General features: G+C 41.4%; 1 protein-coding gene across 1 annotated transcript in view; it reads left to right on the top strand.

Moving 5' to 3' along the window:
- LOC149462811 (tenascin-N-like) overlaps positions 1-24,387 on the top strand; it is a 101,564-nt gene that overhangs the window by 11,371 nt on the left and 65,806 nt on the right. Inside the window, exons 2-6 of the mRNA XM_089676337.1 lie at positions 8,928-9,333; positions 17,129-17,773; positions 21,996-22,277; positions 22,654-22,917; positions 23,595-23,780. Coding sequence (XP_089532463.1) covers positions 8,949-9,333; positions 17,129-17,773; positions 21,996-22,277; positions 22,654-22,917; positions 23,595-23,780 — 1,762 coding nt within the window. The 5' untranslated portion in view covers positions 8,928-8,948. The remainder of the gene's footprint in view (positions 1-8,927; positions 9,334-17,128; positions 17,774-21,995; positions 22,278-22,653; positions 22,918-23,594; positions 23,781-24,387) is intronic.

Below are 24,387 nucleotides of genomic sequence, written 5' to 3'. Positions count from 1 at the left end.
GACCATCCCTAACATGACATAACATATGATAAATAGTTTGTTAGCATATAGAAGATACATTTGCTTAGTAATACACTCCTGCGGTAGTGACTTGGTTATTTCCTGGTGAATTTTCTAACACAGTAAATAATGGTACAGTCAATGTCAGCGAATGAAGGGACAGTCAATATATAGTATATAGTTGTATATAATATTTTACTGTTGTATAGTAAATCATATGCAACCAATTTTTTATTTTTCGATAGACTGTGTAAAAGTCAAAACTTCTGTCACATTTTTATTTCTGTCTCAGTTCTCATTAGTAATCTCTCTCCTGTCCCAGTGACACCAGAATGAGAAATGAGAGGTTAATGAAAACCTGATGTTCTATCCCCTTCCTATGCTATTACAAAAAGTGTTTTTGCTCCTGTTCCTGTCCCCTTTAAATAGAGATATTCCACCAAGCTGAAGTTTAGGAAGACTGTACAAATGTGTTACTAATACAAATGGGCTGTTAAAATGATTTACTACTAGACCTTTGGGTCAAATTCCAATTGTATTTACTAAACAAAAAGTTGGAGTGTAATGCTGACGTTAAGGGATGAATTTTTTTTACTTCAAGCTTGGATCAATGTAATTATGTATGTGTCATATCTATAGGGTCCCCGTAGAAGCTAGCAATTTCTGTTGTAGGCGCTGCAACTACAGTGATCTCCACTAGTTTCTAGGTCCTGTGCCAAGCGGCTGCTCTGTTGCATTAGATGTTCCACTTGAATCTGAAGTTCAGGTATGGCAATATTTAGATAGTCACATTGGCCAAGCTTCGACCAATGTTCAATAACTATAAATGTGTGATACCTGTGGGACCCCCGTGGAAGTGGCAAATTGATGTAGAAAGCACCACTAATATAGTGATAGCTTCTAGGTCCTGTATCAATCAGCTGCCCTGCTGCATAGTGAACACAGGAGCTCTCTGATTGGATGAGCTGGCGATTGTGATGTCACTTTCCCACCTTTCCACCTTCCAATCACAGAACACTTAGCATTCATTGAGAAAATGTAAAGTGTTCCCTGAATGGTGCCCATGTTGTGCCACCTCCTGTTCACAATGCAGCAGGGCAGATGCTTGGCACGGAACCTGGAAACTAGTGGAGATCATTGTAGTAGCAGTTAATACAACAGCAATTTCCAGCTTCCATGAAGATCCCACAGGTATAGCACATGTATAGTTACATTAGTCCAAGCTGGACCAATATAACCAATGCTTCTTTTCAGCGAGAATGGGGGAACGCAGTTCCGTGCCTCCAGCACTGAATGCATGTAATGGCAAGAGGTGCTAGGGTGTCCATTGATTTTGGCTGCTGGGGGACTATTGTCACTGGAGGGGATCTATTTTTGCATGAGGGTATATTGTTCCTGGGGTGGGGGGGTCTTATGTCGCTGGGGGTCAAATGTTGCTGAGAGAGATCCACTGTTGAGGGAAAGGTCTTCTGTTGCTAGCTGCTGGAGGATGTATTAATGCTGGCGGCTGTAAGACATGTTGTTGCAGGGGGTCTAATGTTGCTGGAGTGGTATTTTGTTGTGGGGGTCCATTGTTGTTTGGGGGGGTCTGAAAAGGGGTGGTACTGGGAGGTGAGTGGGGATGAAACCAAGGAATGGTGCTCAGAGGTACGTAGAGGGCAAAGAAAAGGGGGGGGGGGTTCCTGCACCTATTTTCTGAGTAAAAAAGCCTCAATATAACTATGTAAGAATTGCCATATCTGAATTCAGCTTTAAGTTTTTCTCTTGGCACATTCCAGTGTGATGTTTGTCCAGTCAAGTATGGTTTTCTTCAAGGCTCAATCTTGGGTCCCTTACTTTTTACATTTACATGATTCCACTTGGCCAACTGCTTAGCTCACATGGGCTCAATTATCACTTCTATGCTGATGACACTCAGATATACATCACACTAAACGTAATTCTACTGCCACTCTCCTATCTAACTGTATTTGTGATATGAAAGCTTGGATGGCACACAATTTCCTTCTATTAAACTGTGACAAGACTAAAGTCATGCTTTATGGCACCCGCCATCAATTATGTAAGGCCAGTCCTGGTTGCCTATCTATCATTGGCACTGCACTTGAGCTTAAGTCTAAATTAAAAAATCTAGAGGTGATATTTGATGCTAGTTTAACCTTTGATCCACATGAACAAAATGTTCTCAGAACATTTTTTTCCACTGAAGAAACATTGCTCCGCTGCGTCCTATGCTATCATGCATTGTCGCTGAAAAGCTGATCCACACATTTGTGTTCTACTTGACTACTGCAATGCTCTACTCATTGGTGTACCTAAATCCATAATTAATCAACTTCAATATGTACAAAATTCTGCAGCCAGTATCCTGTCTAGATCAGGTACTGGTGACTATATTACCCTATCCTGGAGCAAATGCCCTGGCTACCCGTCAGGTTTCACAAAGACTTTAAGGCCCTCTTGCTCACCTATAAGGCTCTACATCTCCCCCTCTTGACCGCTGCTCCTCAAATTCTGGCCTTCTATGTGCCTCCCCCCCCCCAATCACCTAAACTTGATGGGAGACAGAGCCTTCTCCTACTATGCTCCAAAACTCTGGAATTCACTTCCAAAGAACATCAGAGAATCATCTTCTGTAAGTTCATTAAAATCAAATCGAAAAATATTTTTCTTTAGACAAGCTTTCATGTACTTGCCCCGTTTTTCCTTGATTTTATCCTGTGTATTTCTTGGTAAATCACTTTGAGAAGCTACCTTTAAAGGCACTATATAAAATAAAGTTTATTATTATTAAGTGGAATATGTAATGCAGCAGGACAGCCGCTTGGCACAGGACCCAGAAGCTAGTGGAGATCATTGTAGTAGGGGTGCCTACAACAGAAATTTCTAGCTTTTATGGGGATCCCAATCCCATAGATATGACACATACATAATTGGTCCAAGCTTGATGTAAAAATTTACATCCCCTAACTTCAGCACTCCAACATTTTCTTTAATAAATACCATTGGAATTGGCTCTAAATGTCTAGCGATACATCATTTTTATAGTCAATTTGTATTAGTAACACATTTGTCCAGTCCTCCTTTTATCTGTTATCGCTTCCTCTGTTTAAATGATGATGTATTTGGATATTCACTGCACTTTCTGTCTACTCAATCACAATAGTCAGATGGGCTTGTTAACCTTTGCTCTCTGGAGTATTCTAAAGGGCACTCGTCAAAATGGCTGTTATCTGCCAGAGCTGAGATTCCTATAGAGTACTGGAGGCTGCAACAGCCTGACTTCTGGAATGAGGCAGAGTACATCTCTGCAGTCACATTACTACCTCCAAGAGCTAAGATCTGACTCCAGTGCTGGGTGGGAGCCAAGTATTAGCCCCTTGGGCAGGTTCCTTGGATGTATGGTTTTGCTTGTAGAATCTTTATTATTAGTAGAACAATTTAAAACATATTTCAAAGACATATATATTTTTTAAAAATGTTATAGAATTAGAAAAATCTATAAATTGGTTTAAAAATATATAAACCTAAAGTGGTATTGAACCCCAAACCAAAGATGTGATTTATTGCAGCTTACCAATCGTTAGATGTGGTAGCTGTATTAGTTTTCTTTTTTTAGGCTTTCCCCCTCTGTTTTCACCTGGTGATCTGGCCAGTAACACACCTCCTTTATTAGAGTGCCCCCAGTCTGAAAGAAGGAGCAAGGGGGGCACCTTTTTAAAGCAGCATTGTCAGTTTGGGGGAGGGGAGTGATAGATGAACTAACAGATTTCAATCCACGAACAAATAAAGTCAAACTTCAGCTTAAACTTTATAAGCAGTTACAGCAAACAGTTTTTTTCTTTTAGAATAAAGGTTTTACATAAATATTTAAAAGCTGAGCATTGTAATCAGTGGTAAGCCTACTTTCAAGAATCAGTGGATTTGGCTACCAACAGTTACCTGCGTTTAGACATACATCTATGCAGGTAACAGTTGGGTGTGCAGATCCATGTGAACAGCAGCAGCTTCTCTCAGCCTGTCATTGCTTTGTAAAGGCTGAGCGGCTGTTCTCATACACCTGAGATCCCAGCTGAATTGGCTGCTTCTTGCCACAGGTATCCGCCGTACGCAGATGGAAGGAAACCTTCTAGTTTTGTTTTAAAGTGACAGTATGGTTGCTGCGAAAATGAGTTGCTGCCATTTCTAATTTCTCCTTTGGGAATGTTAGTTCTCTGTTTCTCATGCTGATGTCTTGGCATGAGAAACAAATATGAAGATAAGGCATTCTGACATTTATTTACAGCATGCTGCTTCCAGGCAGGGGCGGACTGACCATTTGGAAACTTGGGCACTGCCCGAGGGCCCGGGGTCAGTAGGGGGCCCCATGAGATGCCCCTGGTACCTTTTTCATAGGCTTTTTTTAATTTGGGCAAGGACACAGGGGTCCCATGATCCCCTATTGCCCGGGGGCCCCATGAGTTGTCAGTCCACCCCTGCTTCCGGGTCAGTACAAAGTACAGAAAGCAGACACAACCAGCCAGGGGTGTGGATAAAAGGGTACCACCAGGCCTCCTGTATGGGGCCCAGGCCAGCAGGGGGGCCCAGGCAGCTAGGTGAATCAGATGTGGGCAGGGAGGTGGTTTCTAACAGCAGTTCTGCAACCAGCCAATAACACCTTCACAATGATCCCTCATATGATATTCTGCTGAATGCATTCAAGATGGCTGCCTCATCATCTGTCCAAGAGCAGATAAAAAGCTTCCCCAGGGAGATAAGTAATATAGGAGTATCGATAAATAAATAATTGAATGAGTCAAAATGAAATGTTAATTAACACTTTCTAACGAGAGTAAAACGTGGCTGCCCCTATTCTTTTCTCACAACAGTGTCACTTAACGGGAGAGACTCTCCAACTGGATATTTTTGACTTTCAAAGCATAGCTCAGAAGTCTGAGATTTCCATAGGATTCCACTAGCTAAGCCACGGAGATGGGTCAGTCCTATGTATGTTGTTATCACAGGTCTATAAGGCAGCAGGTTCTTCAGCTTAGCATTTGTGGTAGAATGAATAGGATAATCCAGCCTCTGTGTGACTGGGCCCTCGGCATCTTGTGGTTGGTTTATGGAATGTACTGTCAGCATGATGTAGGGAGAGTGACGGTCACACGGACATAAATAAATTAAATAACTCAAACGCTTACTATGGTGAATAAAAACAAAACAAAATTATCCTAAAACAGTGACATATTATTACTGTAGCCGCTAGTGCACACAACCCATGTCTCAGTGGGGCAAATTATACAACAGTATTACAAAGTGAAAAAAATGCTGCACTACATGAAAAAATTGCACAATTCCTATCTACCAAAAGCAAAGTGAAAAATTAAATAAAAAACATATATATATATATATATATATATATACTATTCTTTATACAAAGGAGGGTTCACAGAACACTTTATTTAAGTTATTTTTATTTATTTCAGGTACTTATATAGTGCTGTCAATTTACGCAGTGCTTTACATATATATTGTACATTCACATCAGTTCCTAACCCTCAAGGGGCGTACAATCCAAGGTATTTTTGATTGGACTTGAGTTTTTGAATGACTTTTTGTTGATTCATACTTATATATATATATATTTTTTTAATTTTTGTGTGGTCCTTGCTTTATATATATATATATATATATATATATATATATATAAAATTTAATTATTCACTTTGCTTTTGATATATCGGAATTGGGCACAAAGACATAGCCTGGAAGCATTTTTTGAAGGCGAGGTCAGATATGGAATGCTCACATGTTCCTTCAGCGCAGGTTTCATTAAATGGAACCCTTCCTGGGAAAAAATATATAGGTTAGCATTGCTGACCCCATTACCAAAATGCCAGCTGCCCAGATGTCTTCTGATCCATTGACTTCAGTGCTTTCAGAGTCACAGCTCAGGGGTTTAGATTTTGATTTTACTTATTGCTGCATGGTCATTTCAGGTCAGTGCCTCAGAATTTAGACAGCCAGTCAACTACCATTTGAAGAAGGGTGTCAACAATGGCAGTCTACATATTTCTTTTAGTAGAGGCTTAAAGAGTACCTCCACTTTTCTTGACAAAAAACATTCCCCTCTAGGAGATCTATGTACAATGCAAAGTTTTTAACACATTTTGATGCAGATTGCTACCTTTTGTTATTCTGTAGAGATAGCTACTTGTTTGTCTGTGTCCATGTGCAAAATTAATGTGAATGAGAGTGATTTTATAATTATAAATCAGCTGCTGCACTTGCAGAGTTCTAATGGGGAAAGTGACAGGGTCTAAATCCTCTAGATGTGACTTCTCTCTCACCAAAAATGTATTAGCTTTAAAAATGTATTAGCTTTCTTTTTTTCAGTCACACTTCCTTTGTTAGGGTGTCCCCACTCTGGCTGGAGGACCAACAGAGACACCCTTAGACAGCAGCATTGTCTGTCTGGGGAGAAGGCAATGTTAGACAAACAATTACAGCAATTGTTTTCCTTTTGGGAAAAATATTTTCCATAAATTGATAAAAGCTGACAATTGTAAGCCCCTCTATCAGTTTTAAATGGTTTGTCTCAACACTCTAACTGCCACTTTTGCTGAACAGCTTTTTCTGTTAAAGAAAGTTGAAAAATCACAGGCTTCCTAGCGGGATCACCAGGTGAAAATTAAAAAAAAAGCTTTAAAAAAGAAAATGAATGCAGCCGACATACTGGTAAGTTGTGATATAATACATTTTTTGCATTACGGTTTAATACCAGCAACTAATTTTCCAGATTTTTTATTCGGCCAGAGTTCATCTATAATTGGCTTGTGCTCAGTATGGTGTGAGATCTCCTAAGGGAAATATATATCACATTGAATACAAACTACAGTAATTGTGAAGTGGTGCACATATTTGTAATTTTTGCCCCCCCCAAAAAAAATTTCCTGTTATCCATGAGAACCTATAGGCCACATTCCTTCTTCAACATTGAAGATTTTCCATAATGCATGCTTGATCACCCGCTGCCACGCATATGTTCTCCTGATGTCTTCAACAAACTTTAGGGCTCATTTAGATCTATGCATGTGCATAGTGGTGCAGTTTTTTGTAGCAATAGGCAGTGGCATTGCAATACATCAACATGCATTTTCTATGTGTTTTGACAAACTTTATGACCCACATTTTAATGGTGTTTTTGACTTTAGAATTTGGAGTAGACAGAGCAGAAGCCGTTGACCAAGACTTGTTAATACTTGTTGCCAGCATGTTGTATGTAACCACTTGAAGGGAAAAAGTACAAATTTGCAACACTGCAAACATAAATTTGAATTTAAATCCAAATACATTAAAGCTCTGAACATCTAATCAAGGAATATTTGTAGGAAACTTTTTTTCTATCATGTCAAATGTATAATTATATTTTAATTTTTGTTACAAAAAACAGAAACAAATGCAACTGTAATGGACTGTTATGGATTTCTTATGTCCACTCTGCAAAGAAGACGCTTGGTACATAATATTGGGTTCTCTGTTCTTCTGCCATGACTATCAAGAATTTGTGAACAGCTTCGTAGGTATTTGTGGCCTCTGAGAAGGGGTCACTGCAAATACCTAGATAAGCACAAATACCAATCTAGCACACAGGAAGGTATCAGAAAACAAACACTAAACTGCTTAATTGCAAGTTAAACATAGATAATTATGCATGAATGGATTAGTCAGTGGAAGAACCCATTTTTCTCTCTATAAGTTACCACTATGAGCATTGAATCACAGCAGCTCAATTTTAACTGTAACTGTACCACCAAAGCATAAATTGAACAAAGAAGAATATCAGCAATGAATAGTATCAACAAGGATATACCGTACAACAGCACAGTAAGTCCTCTGCAGTCAGTAATCAGTAGACTTCTCAAAGTGCACCCTACATATATACAGTATATATATATCCATATATCTTGTTTTTATACATATATATATATATATATATATGTCTCTCTCTCTATATATATATATATATCCTACAAGGGAACCTTTTGCTTATGAGTAACTAAGTGTATGGTTCCTGTGATGGCTTCTGGCTCTCGATCATCTGCTGGCTATATGCTGGGGCCTAGTCTTTAAGGTGGTGCACATAAATAACGTTCCTTTAAAGCTCTGCATGCAGTGTTTTGAGGCTACTTGGTAGATGGTCAGTCCCTTTCCCTCTGCTGGCGGTAATTCAAACTCAGCAAGCATCCAATCATCAGTCATAGGGATACAGTGAACCCGGATCTAGATATTTGGCTGTCAGTGTTTCTTCTGGCTTTGCATTCAGGAAAAATTCCCCTTCTTGTTGATTCTGGCTCCTAGCTGTCTAGTCCAAGGTCTCAGGCCTCAGGCCTCAGGATACGATTGGTAGATGCACCAAAGTGAAGCAGCGATATGCACCACTTCAGCCCCCTCACAGCATGAGACAATGCTTCGTTCCAAAACTCAGGAAAACTGTTCACTGTCTCCTACTTCTTAGAGTTTCTCCCTGGGGGTTGTAGTCTGTTATCGCATTCACTCCCTTGGCAAAATCCTTCAGATCTCCTATTTTCAAGTGTGGCCTGCCTGAAAGTCTTTCAAGTTCTCTTTCGCCCTTTCCCTCTACTGGATGTATACTAAACAGCACTGAAAGCCGGCATAAGAATTTTGTATAGGCTCATAAAGCTGCAGTGTAGTGTATTTAGTTGCCCCATCTGGGAAGCTAAGCAGCTGGCTACACTAAAAAAAGTATCAAAACGTTTTTGATCATTTTTTTTTGGAAATCCAAAGTAGTCCGATTAAGTAGCATTTGGTTCTGGTGTTTGATCTAAGATGTCACTGATGGTACTCTGGATTTGTAAGGGTTATTGGTTGTAGGAGATACATTTTCTTTTATTACTAATACTGCTTTTGTTTTTTCGTTTTAGTGCTCCTATTGCTGACCCAGAATGGAGCTCTTGACCCTTTGGGGTGTTTTGATCCAGTACCTCCTCCTCTGCTACCCCTACCATCTACTAACTTCAGCAGCTGCTATCACACCCCCAGAAAACGTGGAATGCAGCAGTCAGCAGGGGCTCACCATTACCCATGTCTATAGTGTTCCTGGAGAAGACAATGACCAACTACAAACTCTGCAATCAGATAAAAATAATCTTGTGTTTCGGCATCATCTTCAGCTCCAGAACCCGGCTGCAGACTGTGGGAAAGACTCTTTATTAAAAGACCTCCTAGCCCGGCTGCAGGCTCTGGAAGCAGACTTCATTGAGATGAAGGAGAAATATGAATCGGAGATGGCTGAGATGAAGAGTGGCTTTGAAGGATGTTGTGGAACAGGTAATTACCAGTTTTGTAACTTTTTATCTGTAGTACTTCTTAGAAAGTCAGAACTGTTAGAGGAGTGGGCAGGGGTGGGACTACAGATAATATAGGCAGGGGAGAAAGACAGTACAAGAAGGGTTGAAATTACAGGCCTTGTAGACAGAAATGGAATTTCTTGCAAGCAGAAAGTTCAGGTAGGGGTAGTACTACTGACAGAGCAAGAAGAATAATGTCTAGAAGTATGGACATTGCAGGCAGGGGTACAGTTACTGGTAGTCAGTGGAGTAGCTTGGAGCTTGTGGGCCCCAGTGCAAAAGTTGACCTGGGCCCCCCCCCCACTACTTCCACTGCATGCCAAGATACTCCCAACATGCACCAGTGCTACAGGGATCCACAAGGATGCTTTGTGACTGTATGGTGGCTGTCTCTTTTCTCTCTCCTACTGCTGCTGCACATGCACACAAAGTTGGGGGGACAAGCCACACTCTGAGCTGCCAGGTGAAAGAAGTGAGCTTGCATGTAAAAGAGGAAACTCAGAGGCTCTGGCCTGGGCCCCACCCAGGGTGGGAGAACCCTCTGACTTCCACTTTCACATCCAAGCCCACCTGGCAGCTAAGAGTGTGGCCTGCCTGTCCCCACATTTTGTGCACGTGCACAGTTGAACAGGTCTGAGCAGGACTGTACTAGGCTGGGCTGGGGGGCTGAGCAAAGAGTGCACCATTGGGGGAAAGGGCTTGCTCCAACACCCTGTGTAGATGAAACTAGAAACTCTGTGGGCTGGGTATGGGCCTGGGAAGACCCCTGCCCAGCCAACCTGGGCCCTCTGAGTTTACTGAATTACTTACGCAGGGTGACATGGCATGCTCTTTTCCCCAGTGACACAGTTTAAAACATAGTGTGACAGAGAGGCTGAATGGAGGCCCTGGAGCATGGATGGGGTCACCATTGCGACCCTTGCAACCCCTTCAGATCCGCTCATGCTGGTAGTGCAGGTAGGAGTTAGAACTTTTGGCAGTGCACTTGCACTGGGTTGGGTGAATAACAGGATTCAAAATTGTGAGTAAGGAGCCCATTTGTTTTGTCATTTCTTGTTTTTTCTACAGCCTCACACAACCACTATCCTAGGTTCTTAAACTTGTCCTTGATATACACAAAGGCACATTTCTTGTATTTTTGTAAAGAACAAATATGTGTTAATTTATATGAATTTTATGTACCAAGGAGTTGGTCAGTGGTAGCCAAGGATGGATCATGGTACTGATTCATCAAGCTCTTAAAGCTTGCCAAATAGCACTTAAATCTTGCTAAAATTTCACCCAATTAGGGGGAATTTACTAAAACTGGAGCAGACAGAATCTGTGCATAGTAACCAATCAGCTTCTAACTTTTGTTAATTTAGGCTTTGAAAATGAAAACCAGAAGCTGATTGGTTCTCATCCAAAGCTGCTTCAGATTTTGTCTGCTCTAGTCTTAGTAAGTTCCGCTCAATAACTAGCTATTAGTCATTCGTTCTAGGTGTAGCACTGATGCAGATAGAGCAAACTTCTGTTTCAGACTCCCTGCCCCCATTCTCATTCTGGATTATTGGTTCTAGGTGTAGTACTGATGCAGATAGAGCAAACTGTCTGTTTCAGACTCCCTGCCCCCACTCTCATTCTGGAGAATTGGTTCTAGGTGTAGTACTGATGCAGATAGAGCAAACTGTCTGTTTCAGACTCCCTGCCCCCATTCTCATTCTGGAGAATTGGTTCTAGGTGTAGTACTGATGCAGATAGAGCAAACTGTCTGTTTCAGACTCCCTGCCCCCATTCTCATTCTGGAGAATTAATTAAGCTTAACAGTTGGATGTGGCATGCTCCAACTTAACCATGCAGATAGACCTGTTTCAGGTCCATCTGTGCCTCCTGTGCCAGTTTCTTAAAAAAGAGAAGCTCGTGAAGGTCTTCACCTAATTGCAAGAGGAAATTCAGCAGTTTTCAATATAGAATACTGCCACATATTCCCACCAGGTGTGACCTGATGTACAGGACATGAGCTGTCAGCAGACAGCTCACATCTATCTCTCTACCAGTGCAGTGATTACACTACATGTGCAGAGCCTGCAGGGTTACAACCCTCTTTCTCCCTCCCACTCTGAGCTTAGCTGGGAAAGGCAGAAAGTCCATAGCATGCACCTCCAGCAATCCGTTGTTGCTGTCGTGCTGTGTGCTGTATATGTCACAGCAGAATAGAGAATCAATCACACCTAATTAACAAAGAGGCTTGTGCCCGTCTGGTAATTCTGAGCAGCATCTGCTTCTTTCCTATATTTAGAAGAGTGGTGCAAGAATTCTACTTGTTCAACTCTTTGTTATTTCCCCCCATTGAGTCTAGACTGGCTATAACTTCTCATTTTATTAGTGGAATATGAACGCTAGCCATTCAATTGGGGTAAGAGATGAAGTGGCACAAAACTGTGGGTCCTGGGGGCAGGATGTAGAAATGTGGCCCAATTTTTATTGCAATTCTTCAATTTTGCTCCCTGTTCTAAAAGTCTGGTCTAAAGCGTATCCAGTCTGGGTTCTTCACTGATGTTTCTGCTGCTTTTTAAATGCCCAGAAGCATAACATAACATGTTAGTCCTACCACAGAGGATGATATAGGGTTGCCACCTCATCCCTTTAAACCCAAACACAAATTTAATCTCCAAATAGGGAAAGGTTTCTTCACAGTAAGAACTGTGAAAATGTGGTATAGACTCCCTCAAGAATTGGTGCTGGCCAGCTCAATGGATTGCTTTAAAAAAGTCCTGGATTCTTTCTTAGATACACAGAATATAACTGGATACTAACATTTATAGGTAAAGTAGATCCAGGGAATATCCGATTGCCTCTCGGGGAATCAGGAAGAAGAAGAAGAGGATGAAGAAGATGAAGAGGATGAAGAAGAAGAAGAAGAGGAAGAAGAAGAAGATGAAGAGGATGAAGAAGAAGAGGATGAAGAAGATGAAGAGGATGAAGAAGAAGAAGAAGAGGAAGAAGAAGAAGATGAAGAGGATGAAGAAGAAGAGGATGAAGAAGAAGCAGAGGATGAAGAAGAAGAATTCCAGTCCAGCAAAAAGTGTCCCTGCAGAGAGCTCCGCTATTTCTTTGACAGTTCTTTGATAGTTATAGCGGCTGCAACATTGTATCTATTTGTTTACAAATAAAAACATCTGTATCCGAAATGGATACAAATAGATACAATGTTGCAGCCGCTATAAATGTCAAAGAACTGTCAAAGAAATAGCAGAGCTCTCTGCAGAGACACTTTTTGCCGGCTGTAGACGGGATGAAAATCGGACGATTTTTTTACCGTTCCTGGTAACGTCGGCCGATTGAACGACCGATTTTTCGTTTTTTTAAAGAAAAATCGGCCGGATTTCTCCACATCTATGGCTTGCATAACTCTATTAATTACACAGGTTCTGAGGCTAATTTATTGCAGATAAGGCACCAAGTGAGTTTAATTACCACCTTAATCAGCCCCAGAACCTGTGTCATTAATATGTGTTCGGTTTTAAAGGAATGAGATGGCAACCCTACAATGATAAGGCAATGCTTTAATCCAGGGTTTAATATTTTATTTTGTTACTGCAGTGTTGATAAAAGGAATACTACAGAATAGCCAGAGCTTGATTACGATCTCCCTGCTAACCTTGGAGTACTTGGCTTCTCTTCCTAATGAACATCAAATGCTGCTTGCAGTGATTCACAATGTATTATTCTGAATACAGTCCACTCTATTCACATGCAATATTACAACAAACCACAAGATGGCATTTTGGACCAGAAAAAAAAAAACAGCCTAGAGGAAAGCAGAGCAAACTTATTTGTATGGCTAAATAAATCTTTCAGACACTCGCATTAAATCCCTCTTTGAACTGATAGATAATGCATTATTAGCTCTAACATTTTTCTTTTATCTGTAACAATAAAAATTCAACAAATAAACTTGTGTAGCAAATTCATGTCTACCACCAATACTGATACTAAACAAAACTCCATTTGAGTTGCTGAATTTACCAACTAAACTGGTATTGTACAAGATGTAATTAAAGATATGTGTGTTTTTCTTATAAGTCTTTCAAGTCAGAAAAGGAACAGATGGAATTTAATAGATTTTATTGAGCAGTTTAACTGACCTCATTCACCCCCCCCACCCCAGCAGTAGTTGCTTGATTAAGCAAAAGAATCTTGGACATACTTAAATTACAGGTGTTAGCGATACGTTGTAATTATCTACACTTGTTCCTCCTCTCTTTCATGCTTATCTCACAATTACTTCAGTTAACCTGCCAATGGATTTGAATATTTCAGAGAAATTGTATTCACAATAGGCAAACGTAATATTATTATATTTTTAGATAATGAACTGAAAAATGAAGCACATATAGGTAGAAATTTTCAAAGTATTTTTTGTTCATTTTTTTTTCTGGGCTGAAGGCATAGCACAATAAAACGACCATTTAAAATAGCCTGCAGAGAACTTGAAAATGTACTCTGAACTACATAATGATGCATCTCTATAAAAGGCAGAACAAATATCACTTTGTAGATAAATCTGTTTGCAGTGGCGTAACAATAGTCATAGCAGCCCACGCAGCTACTATGGGGCCTGGGTGTGAAAGGGGACCCCATAAGGTTGGCTGACGGTGCAATTTAAACACAGAAAATCTGTGTGCATGTAAAAATAACACATATCTATCAATTTATTAACAAGGATTGCAGAGGGTGCTGTTGACACTGACCCTGCAAGCCCCTGTGACATTTCTAAAGCTGGCCATACATTATACAATTTGCTTGAGAATTTTGCTTTAGATTTACCAAAAACCATATAATATGAGGTCAAACCTAAACAGCATTTTCAGTTGTATCCAACTAGGTAGGCCCTTGCGCTACATAGTTGAAGTTAAATCTAAAGGAAATGGGACAGAAAATTTTATAGTGTATGGCCAGCCTACTTTACCCCTTTACAGGCTGTACAGTAAGAATTTATTTATAACTGGGGGTGGGGAGCACTAGGAATTAGTTCAGGGGTTCACAAAAAGACACATAGGTGTCCGTTTATGAACCAGCGGTAAATGATCGCTGCTCAGTTCTCCGGCATTCTCAGAGAACTCAGTTTATGAAGCAGTTCTCCGAACGAAGGGAGAACGGTCTCCAAACGCTGGAAAACGGTCTACTAACTCTGGAAAACGGCTGATTTTACTATAATCTCGCGAGATTACAGTAAAAGATCAGTTTACTAAGCAGAGGTAAATTATCTCTGCTTAGTTTGCGGTCCCTCCGATTCTCCAGCTCTGGGCTGGAGAATCTGGAGGGAGAACACAGATCTCCAGTGAAGGGCTGACATGATCTCCTGAGTGTCATAAACTGTGAATGACCAGAGAATAGCTGAGATCCGTTGAATCGCAGTTATTCTCTGTGTCATAAACGGACACTAAAATCCTTATAAAAGTCCATAAGCTTGGAAAGGATCCTAGTGTAATGAATTCCGAACATACTTGTGGTGGACCGGCAGCCAGAGAAGCAGCTCCAGCAGACAAGAAAAGAGAGACACAGCGGCACCAGTCTAAATTCAGATTATTGTAAAACCAAATTTAATAAAAGTAATAAACTCACAAAGGTCAGATGTGAAAGCGCATGTAACAGTGAAAAACTCCCAGTGGTGCAGGTCAGGAAGCTGCCAGTGGATCGCTTTTGGAGAATGGGCGCTCCTTCTTCAGGCCTCTGAACGCACACAGGCACCATGCTTCTGGTTTCCGGTGACGTCAGAGCTGTCAGTTCTCCTGTGTCTCCACCATGTATTCCATCTAGTCCCAGCCGCGCTGGTGGATCCCAGAGCTCCAGGGATAGTGGAGAGACACGGGAGAACTGACAGCTCTGATGTCACTGGAAATTGAAACCATGCTTCCCAGGGGCTGACTGACAACTCATGGGGCCCCCGGGCAATAAGAGATCATGGGGCCCCTACGTCCTTGCTCACACTCAAACCACACCCAAAAAAACCTATGAAAAGTACCAGGGGCATCTCATGGGGCCCCCTACTGACCCCGGGCCCTCGGGCAGTGCTTGAGTGCTTGAATGGTCAGTCCGCCCCTGATGCTTCCTGACCTGCACCACTGGGAGTTTTTCTATGTGCTTTCACATCTGACCTTTGTGAGTTTATTACGTTTAATAAATTCAATTTTACAATAATCTACACCAGCAATGGGCAAACTACGGCCCGCGGGCCGTATACGGCCCGGCGGACCTTTTAATCCGGCCCGCGGAGCTAGGCTCCCGCTAGGCTCCTCTCACAGTCCGCCCTGAAGACTGGTGTAGCATGAAAAATCTGTCTCCTATGAGGATCTGTCCCCCTCGACGTATCTGTGCATGTGCCGGAGATCGCCGATCGGCTGCTAATGCCTGAAACTGGCACATGCGCAGATACGTCGAGGGGGACAGATCCTCATAGGAGACAGATTTTCATGCTACACCGGAACGGCGCGGGAAGACGGCGAGAGGAACGCGCGGAGCAAAGGTAAGTGAATTGACACAGGGGGGACTTGGGGACTTAATATGGGGAATGAATTACTATAGGGGGGATGAATTACTATATGGGGGATGAATTACTATGGGGGATGAATTACTATAGGGGGGATGAATTACTATGGGGGATGAATTAATATGGGGGATGAATTACTATATGGGGGATGAATTACTATATGGGGGATGAATTAATATGGGGGATGAATTACTATGGGGGATGAATTACTATATGGGGGATGAATTACTATGGGGGATGAATTACTATGGGGGATGAATTACTATGGGGGATGAATTACTATATGGGGGATGAATTACTATGAGGGATGAATTACTATATAGGGGATGAATTACTATATGGGGGATGAATTACTATATGGGGGATGAATTACTATATGGGGGATGAATTACTATGGGGGATGAATTACTATATGGGGGATGAATTACTATGGGGGATGAATTACTATATGGGGGATGAATTACTATGGGGGATGAATTACTATATGGGGGATGAATTACTATATGGGGGATGAATTACTATGGGGGATGAATTACTATATGGGGGATGAATTACTATATGGGGGATGAATTACTATAGGGGATGAATTACTATGGGGGATGAATTACTATATGGGGGATTAATTACTATGATTACTATGGGGGAATATTACTATACTTACTATGGATGACACATACACATCATTCATCTACTCTTGGTCCGGCCCCCGGGTCCAATATATGAACCCATTGCGGCCCTCAAGTCAAAAAGTTTGCCCACCCCTGATCTACACTCACACTGGTGCCGCTGTTTCTCTCCTTTCTAGTAAGAATTTTTTTCCGCTGTCTTAGCAGGGTAGATACATTGCTCTCAGAGGTTTTCAGCATCTTGGCCTGCACTGAAATTAACTCTCTATGCCTAATGCAATTTTCCTCATGTTGTAAAATTCTCAGTGTGCCTACTGACTATAGGTCATAATATAAATTTGCCACAGGCCTTTCTAACACAGCCATACTGCCAGAAAAGCATCACAAATGCTTTATTGAATTGCCCTTAAATTGTTGAACAAAGCATTGTGGGTCAGTAATAGGGAAAAGATCAGCTGCTGGGAGACCACAGGCAATACCGGGCACTAGTCCTGTGCCCTCTGGCTGCCTTTTTTATAGTACAGCTTACAGAGTCCGTTTAAAAAATACAATAAATACAATAAAGTCAAGAGAGCCCTAGTATTCCTTTAACCTCATGTTCCATCCATGTTTTTCAGACAAATGCAATGGGAAAGGAAAGTACGTACCTGAATTGGGAATCTGCCAGTGTGATGGAGGCTGGGAAGGACCCGACTGTTCCAAAAGAGGCTGCCCAGGCAACTGTGGTGGAAATGGAGTGTGTATTGACGGTGTCTGCCAGTGTGTTGGAGGCTGGGAAGGACCCGACTGTTCCAACAGAGGCTGCCCAGGCAACTGTGGTGGAAATGGAGTGTGTATTGACGGTGTCTGCCAGTGTGTTGGAGGCTGGGAAGGACCCGACTGTTCCACAAGAGGCTGCCCAGGCAACTGTGGTGGAAATGGTGTGTGTATTGACGGTGTCTGCCAGTGTACAGAGGGCTTCACTGGTGACAACTGTGGCACTAAAAAGTGTGCATATGACTGTGGCAAGTTTGGAAAATGCGTAAATGGTGCCTGTGTTTGCAATGAGCCATACTCAGGTCCTGCCTGCAGAAAGAAGAAGTGTTCCGTTGACTGCAGTCCACATGGTAAATGCGTTGATGGAGTATGCCAGTGTGCAGAGGGATACACCGGAGTAGACTGCAAAGAAAAAAAATGCGCAGTTGACTGTCGACCAAATGGCCGCTGCATTAATGGTGTCTGCGTTTGTAATGCAGGCTTTGTTGGAGACGACTGTTCCATTGGTAAGAAACTTTTAACTATTGATAGAATTATAAACTGCATCCATAAAACCTGAACTCCAAGAAAACAGCTAAACACACAAATGAAATACATATAAGGAAATTGTTTTAATGAGTTGTATTTTATCCATCCATTTCTGAGATTTACACAGTTCTGCAGCACAGCACAGAAGACCTCTGCTGCAGTTAAGTAGAAATTGCGCATCTCTTCCTCTTCTCCAGCCCTTCTACAGGGAAAAGAGAGGCAGCTGAAAACCAGTGTCCTCACTAAAACATTTGCCCTCTATTACTTTTCTGGGAACAACTCAAAAATTGGGGTTTTATTTTACTTTCACTTTTAATGATGGTAAACAGGACAAATAGTAGCGGCATCACTACTCCTGTCAGCCTAGCTCTGGGAGCAGCAAGGAGAGAGCCAGAAAGAAATGCAGGTTTTGCACCCCTAAAGCGATCCCCTAAACTCGCACATCACGAACGGAAAAGGGGGTCACAGTTTGGCATTTTTGCCCTGGGTGCTGGATGACTTTGTCCCGCCACTGCTTACTATAGCACAGTGCCTTGAAAAAGTATTCATACCCCTTGACATTTTCCTCATTTTCTAATGTTACAACCAAAAACGTAAATGTATTTCATTGGGATTTTATGTGATAGACCAACACAAAGTGGCACATAATTGTGAAGTGGAAGGAAAATGATAAATGGTTTCCAAAATGTTTTAGAAATAAATAGCTGAAAAGTGTGGTGAGTATTTGTATTCATCCCCCTGAGTCATTACTTTGTAGAACCACCTTTCAATGCAATTACAGCTGCAGGTCTTTTTGGGGATGTCTCTACCAGCTTTGCACATCTAGAGAGGGAAATTTGTGCCCATTCTTCTTTGCAAAATAGCTCAATCTCTGTCAGATTGGATGGAGAGTGTCTGTGAACAGCAATTTTCAAGTTTTGTCACAGATTCTCACTTGGATTTAGGTCTGCACTTTGACTGGGCCATTCTAACACATGAATATGCTTTGATCTAAACCATTCCATTGTAGCTCTGGCTGTATATTTAGGATCGTTGTCCTGCTGGAAGGTGAACCTCTGCCCCGGTCTCAAGTCTTTTGCAGACTCTAACAGGTTTTCTTCTAAGATTGCCCTGTATTTGGCTCCATCCATCTTCCCATCAACTCTGACCAGCTTCCCTGTCCCTGCTGAAGAAAAGCATCCTAACAACATGATGCTGCCATCACCATGTTTCACAGTGGGGATGGTGTGTTCAGGTTGATGTGCAGTGTTAGTTTTCCATCACTCATAGAATTTTGATTTTAGCCCAAAAAGTTCAATTTTGGTCTCATCTGACCAGAGCACCTTCTTCCACATGTTTGCTGTGTCCTCAATATGGCTACTCACAAACTGCAAACGGGACTTCCTATGGCTTCTTTCAACAATATCTTTCTTCTTGCCACTCTTCCATAAATTCCAGATTTGTGGAGTGCTCAACTAATAGTTGTCCTGTGGACAGATTCTCCCACCTGAGCTGTGGATCTCTGCAGCTCCTCCAAAGTTACCATGGGCTGCTTGGCTACTCTTTCCATTTTCGGATGATGGATTGAACAGTGCTCTGTGAGATGTTCAAAGCTTGGGATATTTTTTTATAACCTAAGCCTGCTTTAAACTACTCCACAACTTTATCCCTGACCTATCTGGTGTGTTCCTTTACCTCCATGATGCTGTTTGTTCACTAATGTTCTCTAACAAACTTCTGAGGGCGTCACAGAACAGCTGTATTTATACTGAGATTAAATTACACACAGGCGGGCTCTGGATTTACTAATTAGGTGACTTCTGAAGGCAATTGGGTCCATTAGATTTTAGTTAGGGGTATCAGAGTAAAGGGGGCTGAATACAAATGCACGCCACACTTTTCAGATATTTATTTGTAAAAAATGTTGAAAAACATTTTTCATTTTCCTTGCACTTAACAATTATGTGTCACGTTGTGTTGGTCTAGTACATAAAATCCCAATAAAATACATTTACGTTTTTGGTTGTAACATGACAAAATGTGGAAAATTTCAAAGGGTATGAATACATTTTAAAGGCATTGCAAATTAAAATAGGCCAGAGCTCTGTCTTTCTGGAGTGGTCTGGACTATAATTGCTACCCTATAAACATGTAAAACAAAGCAATGAAAATTCCTTAAACTTACTCACTAGAAATATACCTAAAAGAAAAAAAAGTTTGAACTAAAATGAAAAAAAAATTAGAAAGTCCATTTAAAGTGTAGAGCCTCCCAAAACTGAAATAGGTCCTGATTTTACCATCTCCAGATGTCTGCAGTGTCATACAGCGAAATACCAGCAGGTTCTGCTGCTTTATAACTTCTGATTAAACGTTTCTGCCTGAGCATCTGATATTTTTTCTTTTTTTTTTTGTGAACAAAAACGCAAGGTTTGGTTTTGATTTTCCTGATGTAAATGATGCATACATTTGCATAATTAATCTTTTCTGGTTCTGCGTAGGTGTATTTGTAAGCATCTTCATGGAATTTGTTTTGTAGTTACTTTTGTCCGCATTTAGCAACAACAAGTTTTTTTTGTATTAGGTTATGCCATTGTAATGCAGGTCTGTTCATTTTTGTGGACCATAAAGTTGAATTAGTAAAGAACAATTCCATGGCAAAAAGGAAACCAGTCAGTGAGCTAGCAATGCTATCTAGCATGTGCTTCAATCAGAAAGTTGGTTGGCTCAGATTACTTTAGTCTTTTCAATGCACTGCAGTGGCATTCTTCAATCTGATTAGTTGTAGGAAAGAACTTCTTTGAACTGACATTTTTTACATGAGGTTTTCTGTAGAAGAGACAAGGTAGCTGCATTGGTTGTGTATGGGAATAGCTCTACTGGATCATAAACAAGGAGACTTTTCATACCACTTAAAGGGCAACATTGAAAATACGCACATCCTTGGCCATACATGCACCAAAATGCGGCCAGCTCAGCAGGAACCAGCTGAATTTCAATCCATGTATGTCCATTTCCTTTGTGTTGATTGATTTCTCATGAACAGTCCTGCTGGAAAATTTGCACCTGAACTGCACATGCAGCCAATGGGCTGCAGGGCTGATCAGTGTATTCTAACAGCGGGGAAGTCCCTTTGTCCGAATACAATGACACAGTGGGGAGGATTCCCACCTCCAACTTGAACTTGTGGACGGGGGAATCAGTACAGATTTTTCATTAAGCCGGCTGGCTGAACAGAAAAGATTGTACTGTGTATGGCCTGTGTTTAACCCTGCATAATTTAGGCTGAAGAATAGTTAATGCTCCCAAGCATTATATATTTTCTGAACACAGAAACCCACCTGCTGCTCACTGTAAAGTTTTGGTATCTGTAGTGAAGAATGAATTCCAGCGAATGCACAGGATTGATGTCATCCTGGCCCAGCCAATCAAAAAGGGTGAAGATCAAAACTCGCAAGAAAGACTGGCCAGAGAGTTCAGTAGCTGGTAAGGTTGATTGTGGACATTGAATAGCTAAAGTGGAGGTGAGTAGAGTTCCATAGAAGTATAGAAGCCTGTAAGCAATAGCATATTGCTGATGACAAGTCCTCTTTACAAAGACATTAGGGGATTATTAGACCCTTAATGTTACCTCTGCACTCCACTGCAGCTGTACAAGACCCCTGATGCTGCCAGTGTAAGCCCTGCATTGGTGGCAACAAAGGTGTTAAATACCATGTTTGATCCAGGGATTTGAAATCCCTGATCTTCTCCGTCTTCTCTGTGGATTGTGGTATGGATCAGAACAATTCTGATTGGTCAGCACCGTCACAGAGCATTGCTGTGATCTATTCCAGAAGCAATCTGTAAAGAAGAAGGAGAAGAGTGGGAATTTCAAATCCCTGGACTGTCGGTGTGAGCCCTGACCGCTCAACATTACCGGAGATAAGTACAACAGGGACCAGGGGGTGGAGAGGTGTTAGTTCACTTTTACACTTTTTTTCTGTAAAGGTGAACTAACACTTAAAAGCATAACTTCACTTAAAGTAAAAGTTTTGCTTTTTGCTCTATTCTACATACTACCTTCTTGTATATATTTATGAACATCAAAAGCTGTATGGCTAAGTAGTACTCACTTTACCTATGTACATGCATGCATTCTTTTGAATATAGATTAGAATGAACAGTGATCAATCTCCAACCAATATACTAGTCATAACTGGTTTATGTTATTACTTTTCTTAGAAATTGCTAGCCTTTGCAGTGGGAAAGGCAAATATGACTTGGCTAGTGGTACATGTGTCTGTGATGCTGGCTGGGAAGGACCGGACTGTTCTCAGAAGATCTGCATCCCGCCATGTGGGGAAAATGGCAAATGTGTTAATGGTGTCTGCGTGTGCAATCCGGGTTGGGTAGGACTTACCTGCCAAGAGGAGGACTGCCTCGTCAACTGTGGTGAAAATGGACGCTGCGATGGTGGCCAGTGCTTCTGCGAGGAGGGATTTTTTGGAGAATCTTGTTCAGACGGTGAGCAATGTTTTATAGAAAAGGAATTAGAAACTGTTACACATTAAAGCCTATCGAAAAATGAATTTGAGGACCGATAGCCAAATGTTCTTTTCCGACATGTAATGCACTCATCTATTAATTAAGAAGATTACAGCCAGCTATTCAAAGACTGGCAAATGTCTCACCTTTTGTTACCTTTGAAACATCTGCCTGTCTGCACCCCTACAATTATGTTGAAATACATTAATCTTAATTCTGCTCAGCTCAAGCATTACGTTTTCTGAAGCACTCTATGAAAGGTGAAAAATGCATGCATGGTGGAAGGTATAGAAAATGAAAAATGTGGAAAGAGAACATTAACTAAATTAGCTAATGCTAACTTTTCTTTTTTCAGTGTTGGCTGTGCAGAACTTGCGTCTTGTGAGCACCACAGAGGATTCTCTTAACATTGCCTGGGACCAGCTGGTGGAAGTGGATTTCTACTACATCACTTATTATCCGTTTGACGATGAAAGTCAGAAAAGGCAAATTAAAGTTGCTGCTAACCAGGACTATTACCAGATCGGAGGTCTGAACCCCAGCACGTTATACAAGATACTTATGTATCAGGTGAAGAACAGTGTGACCAGCGAGCCTGCTGAAATTCAAGGCAGAACAGGTAAAGATGGGTCAGACACTATAGAGGGTTGTGTAGACATAGTTTGGACCCTCTTTCACCTGTATATGTGCATGGAGATCTGCCTAATCAGTGTAGAATATATGAACTCAAGTGGTCTTGATTTATTTATTGTATAATTCCAAGCCTAATGGGAATTTACCTGACCTGTGGATCAGTTTGCCTATCTGTATATATAATTGATGAATGCTAATGGAGGTATATTTCTAACGTAGAATACAAAGGCAACTGCAGACTTACACTATGAACTAATTAATGCCTCTTGTTCCTCAGAGTTGGTGTTTCTCAACCTTTTCAACACAGATGAACCCTTGAAAAAACTTTCAGGTCTCCGGGAAACTCCTAAAAATTATTATATTTACATCTTATGATACCTTAGTATGATGGTCAGTGGAAAGAATGCTCCTTACACTTGTGGTCACTGGGAAGAATTTCCCCCACAGATAACTAAAAGGATCAATGGTGTCAGTGGGAACTTACCTGAGAGGAAGAAAGCGCTCATTGCTCAAGGAACCTCTAGCAACCTCTGGAGGAACCCTGGTTGAGAAACCCTGCTCATAGTGCACCTGCAGATAATGCAAAGTTATAGCCCCACAAATACCCTGTCATGAAATTCATGCTCCTGTTTGCAGTGTTTGACGTTTTGTTATGTTTTACAGGTGATGCCCAGCTAGGAACCCTGTGGGTGACAGAAGAGAAAGAGGACTCTTTAGAAGTGGAGTGGGAGAATCCAGATGTTAGAGCAGACTACTTCAAACTAACGTATGCTGCCCAGCCTGGTGGAGCCAAGACAGAGGTGCAAGTAGCTCAGAGCAATGATCCCAAGACCAGCTATATCATTAAAGGTAAGTTATCAAGGAAGGGCTACTGGTTTGAACCCATCATTATCTAAAGTGTATCACAATTTGTTTTGTTTTGAATAGATTGTGGAATGGTTAGAAACACTTTTGTTTTTTTTTTTATTAATGGCTGTGTGCCCACTGGGGAGGTTTCCCTGTATTTCATGTCCCTGGAGACACAAAAGGAAGTGAGTGAGAATCCACCCCATATTGAGAGTAAATCCTACCATTCATAGTGTTGACTTGGATGGCTGTCCCAGTTGGAAGGTTACCCTTCTACTTTGGAGACTCCAGTAGTATTTTTGATTCCCCTTCACTAGTTGTCATAGTGACAGCAATAAAAACCTGCCAAAGGTTCTAACCCTTCCAAATTGTTCAGAATTTGCATTTTGGCTTTCTTATCTCTCTGACAAATACAGGATCTGGTCAAAGGCACAGCTTGCATCACTAGGGCTGGCAGCCTCATAGCCAACAGTAGCGGGCACAGCTTCTTAGCTCTACACTTGTTGTCTACTGGGATCAAACATAAAGGATTCCTGGCAACTGTGAAAACCTGCAAACTGTTGCAGCCATGTGTAGCATAAATTTCCTTTTCTTTAGTTCGGGAAATTGA

The sequence above is a fragment of the Staurois parvus genome, unplaced genomic scaffold (genome assembly GCF_062004578.1).
Source record: "Staurois parvus isolate SC_StPar_1 unplaced genomic scaffold, SC_StPar_1.0 ptg000166l, whole genome shotgun sequence".
NCBI lineage: Eukaryota > Metazoa > Chordata > Amphibia > Anura > Ranidae > Staurois > Staurois parvus.
This window is presented reverse-complemented; position numbering and strand designations above follow the sequence as displayed.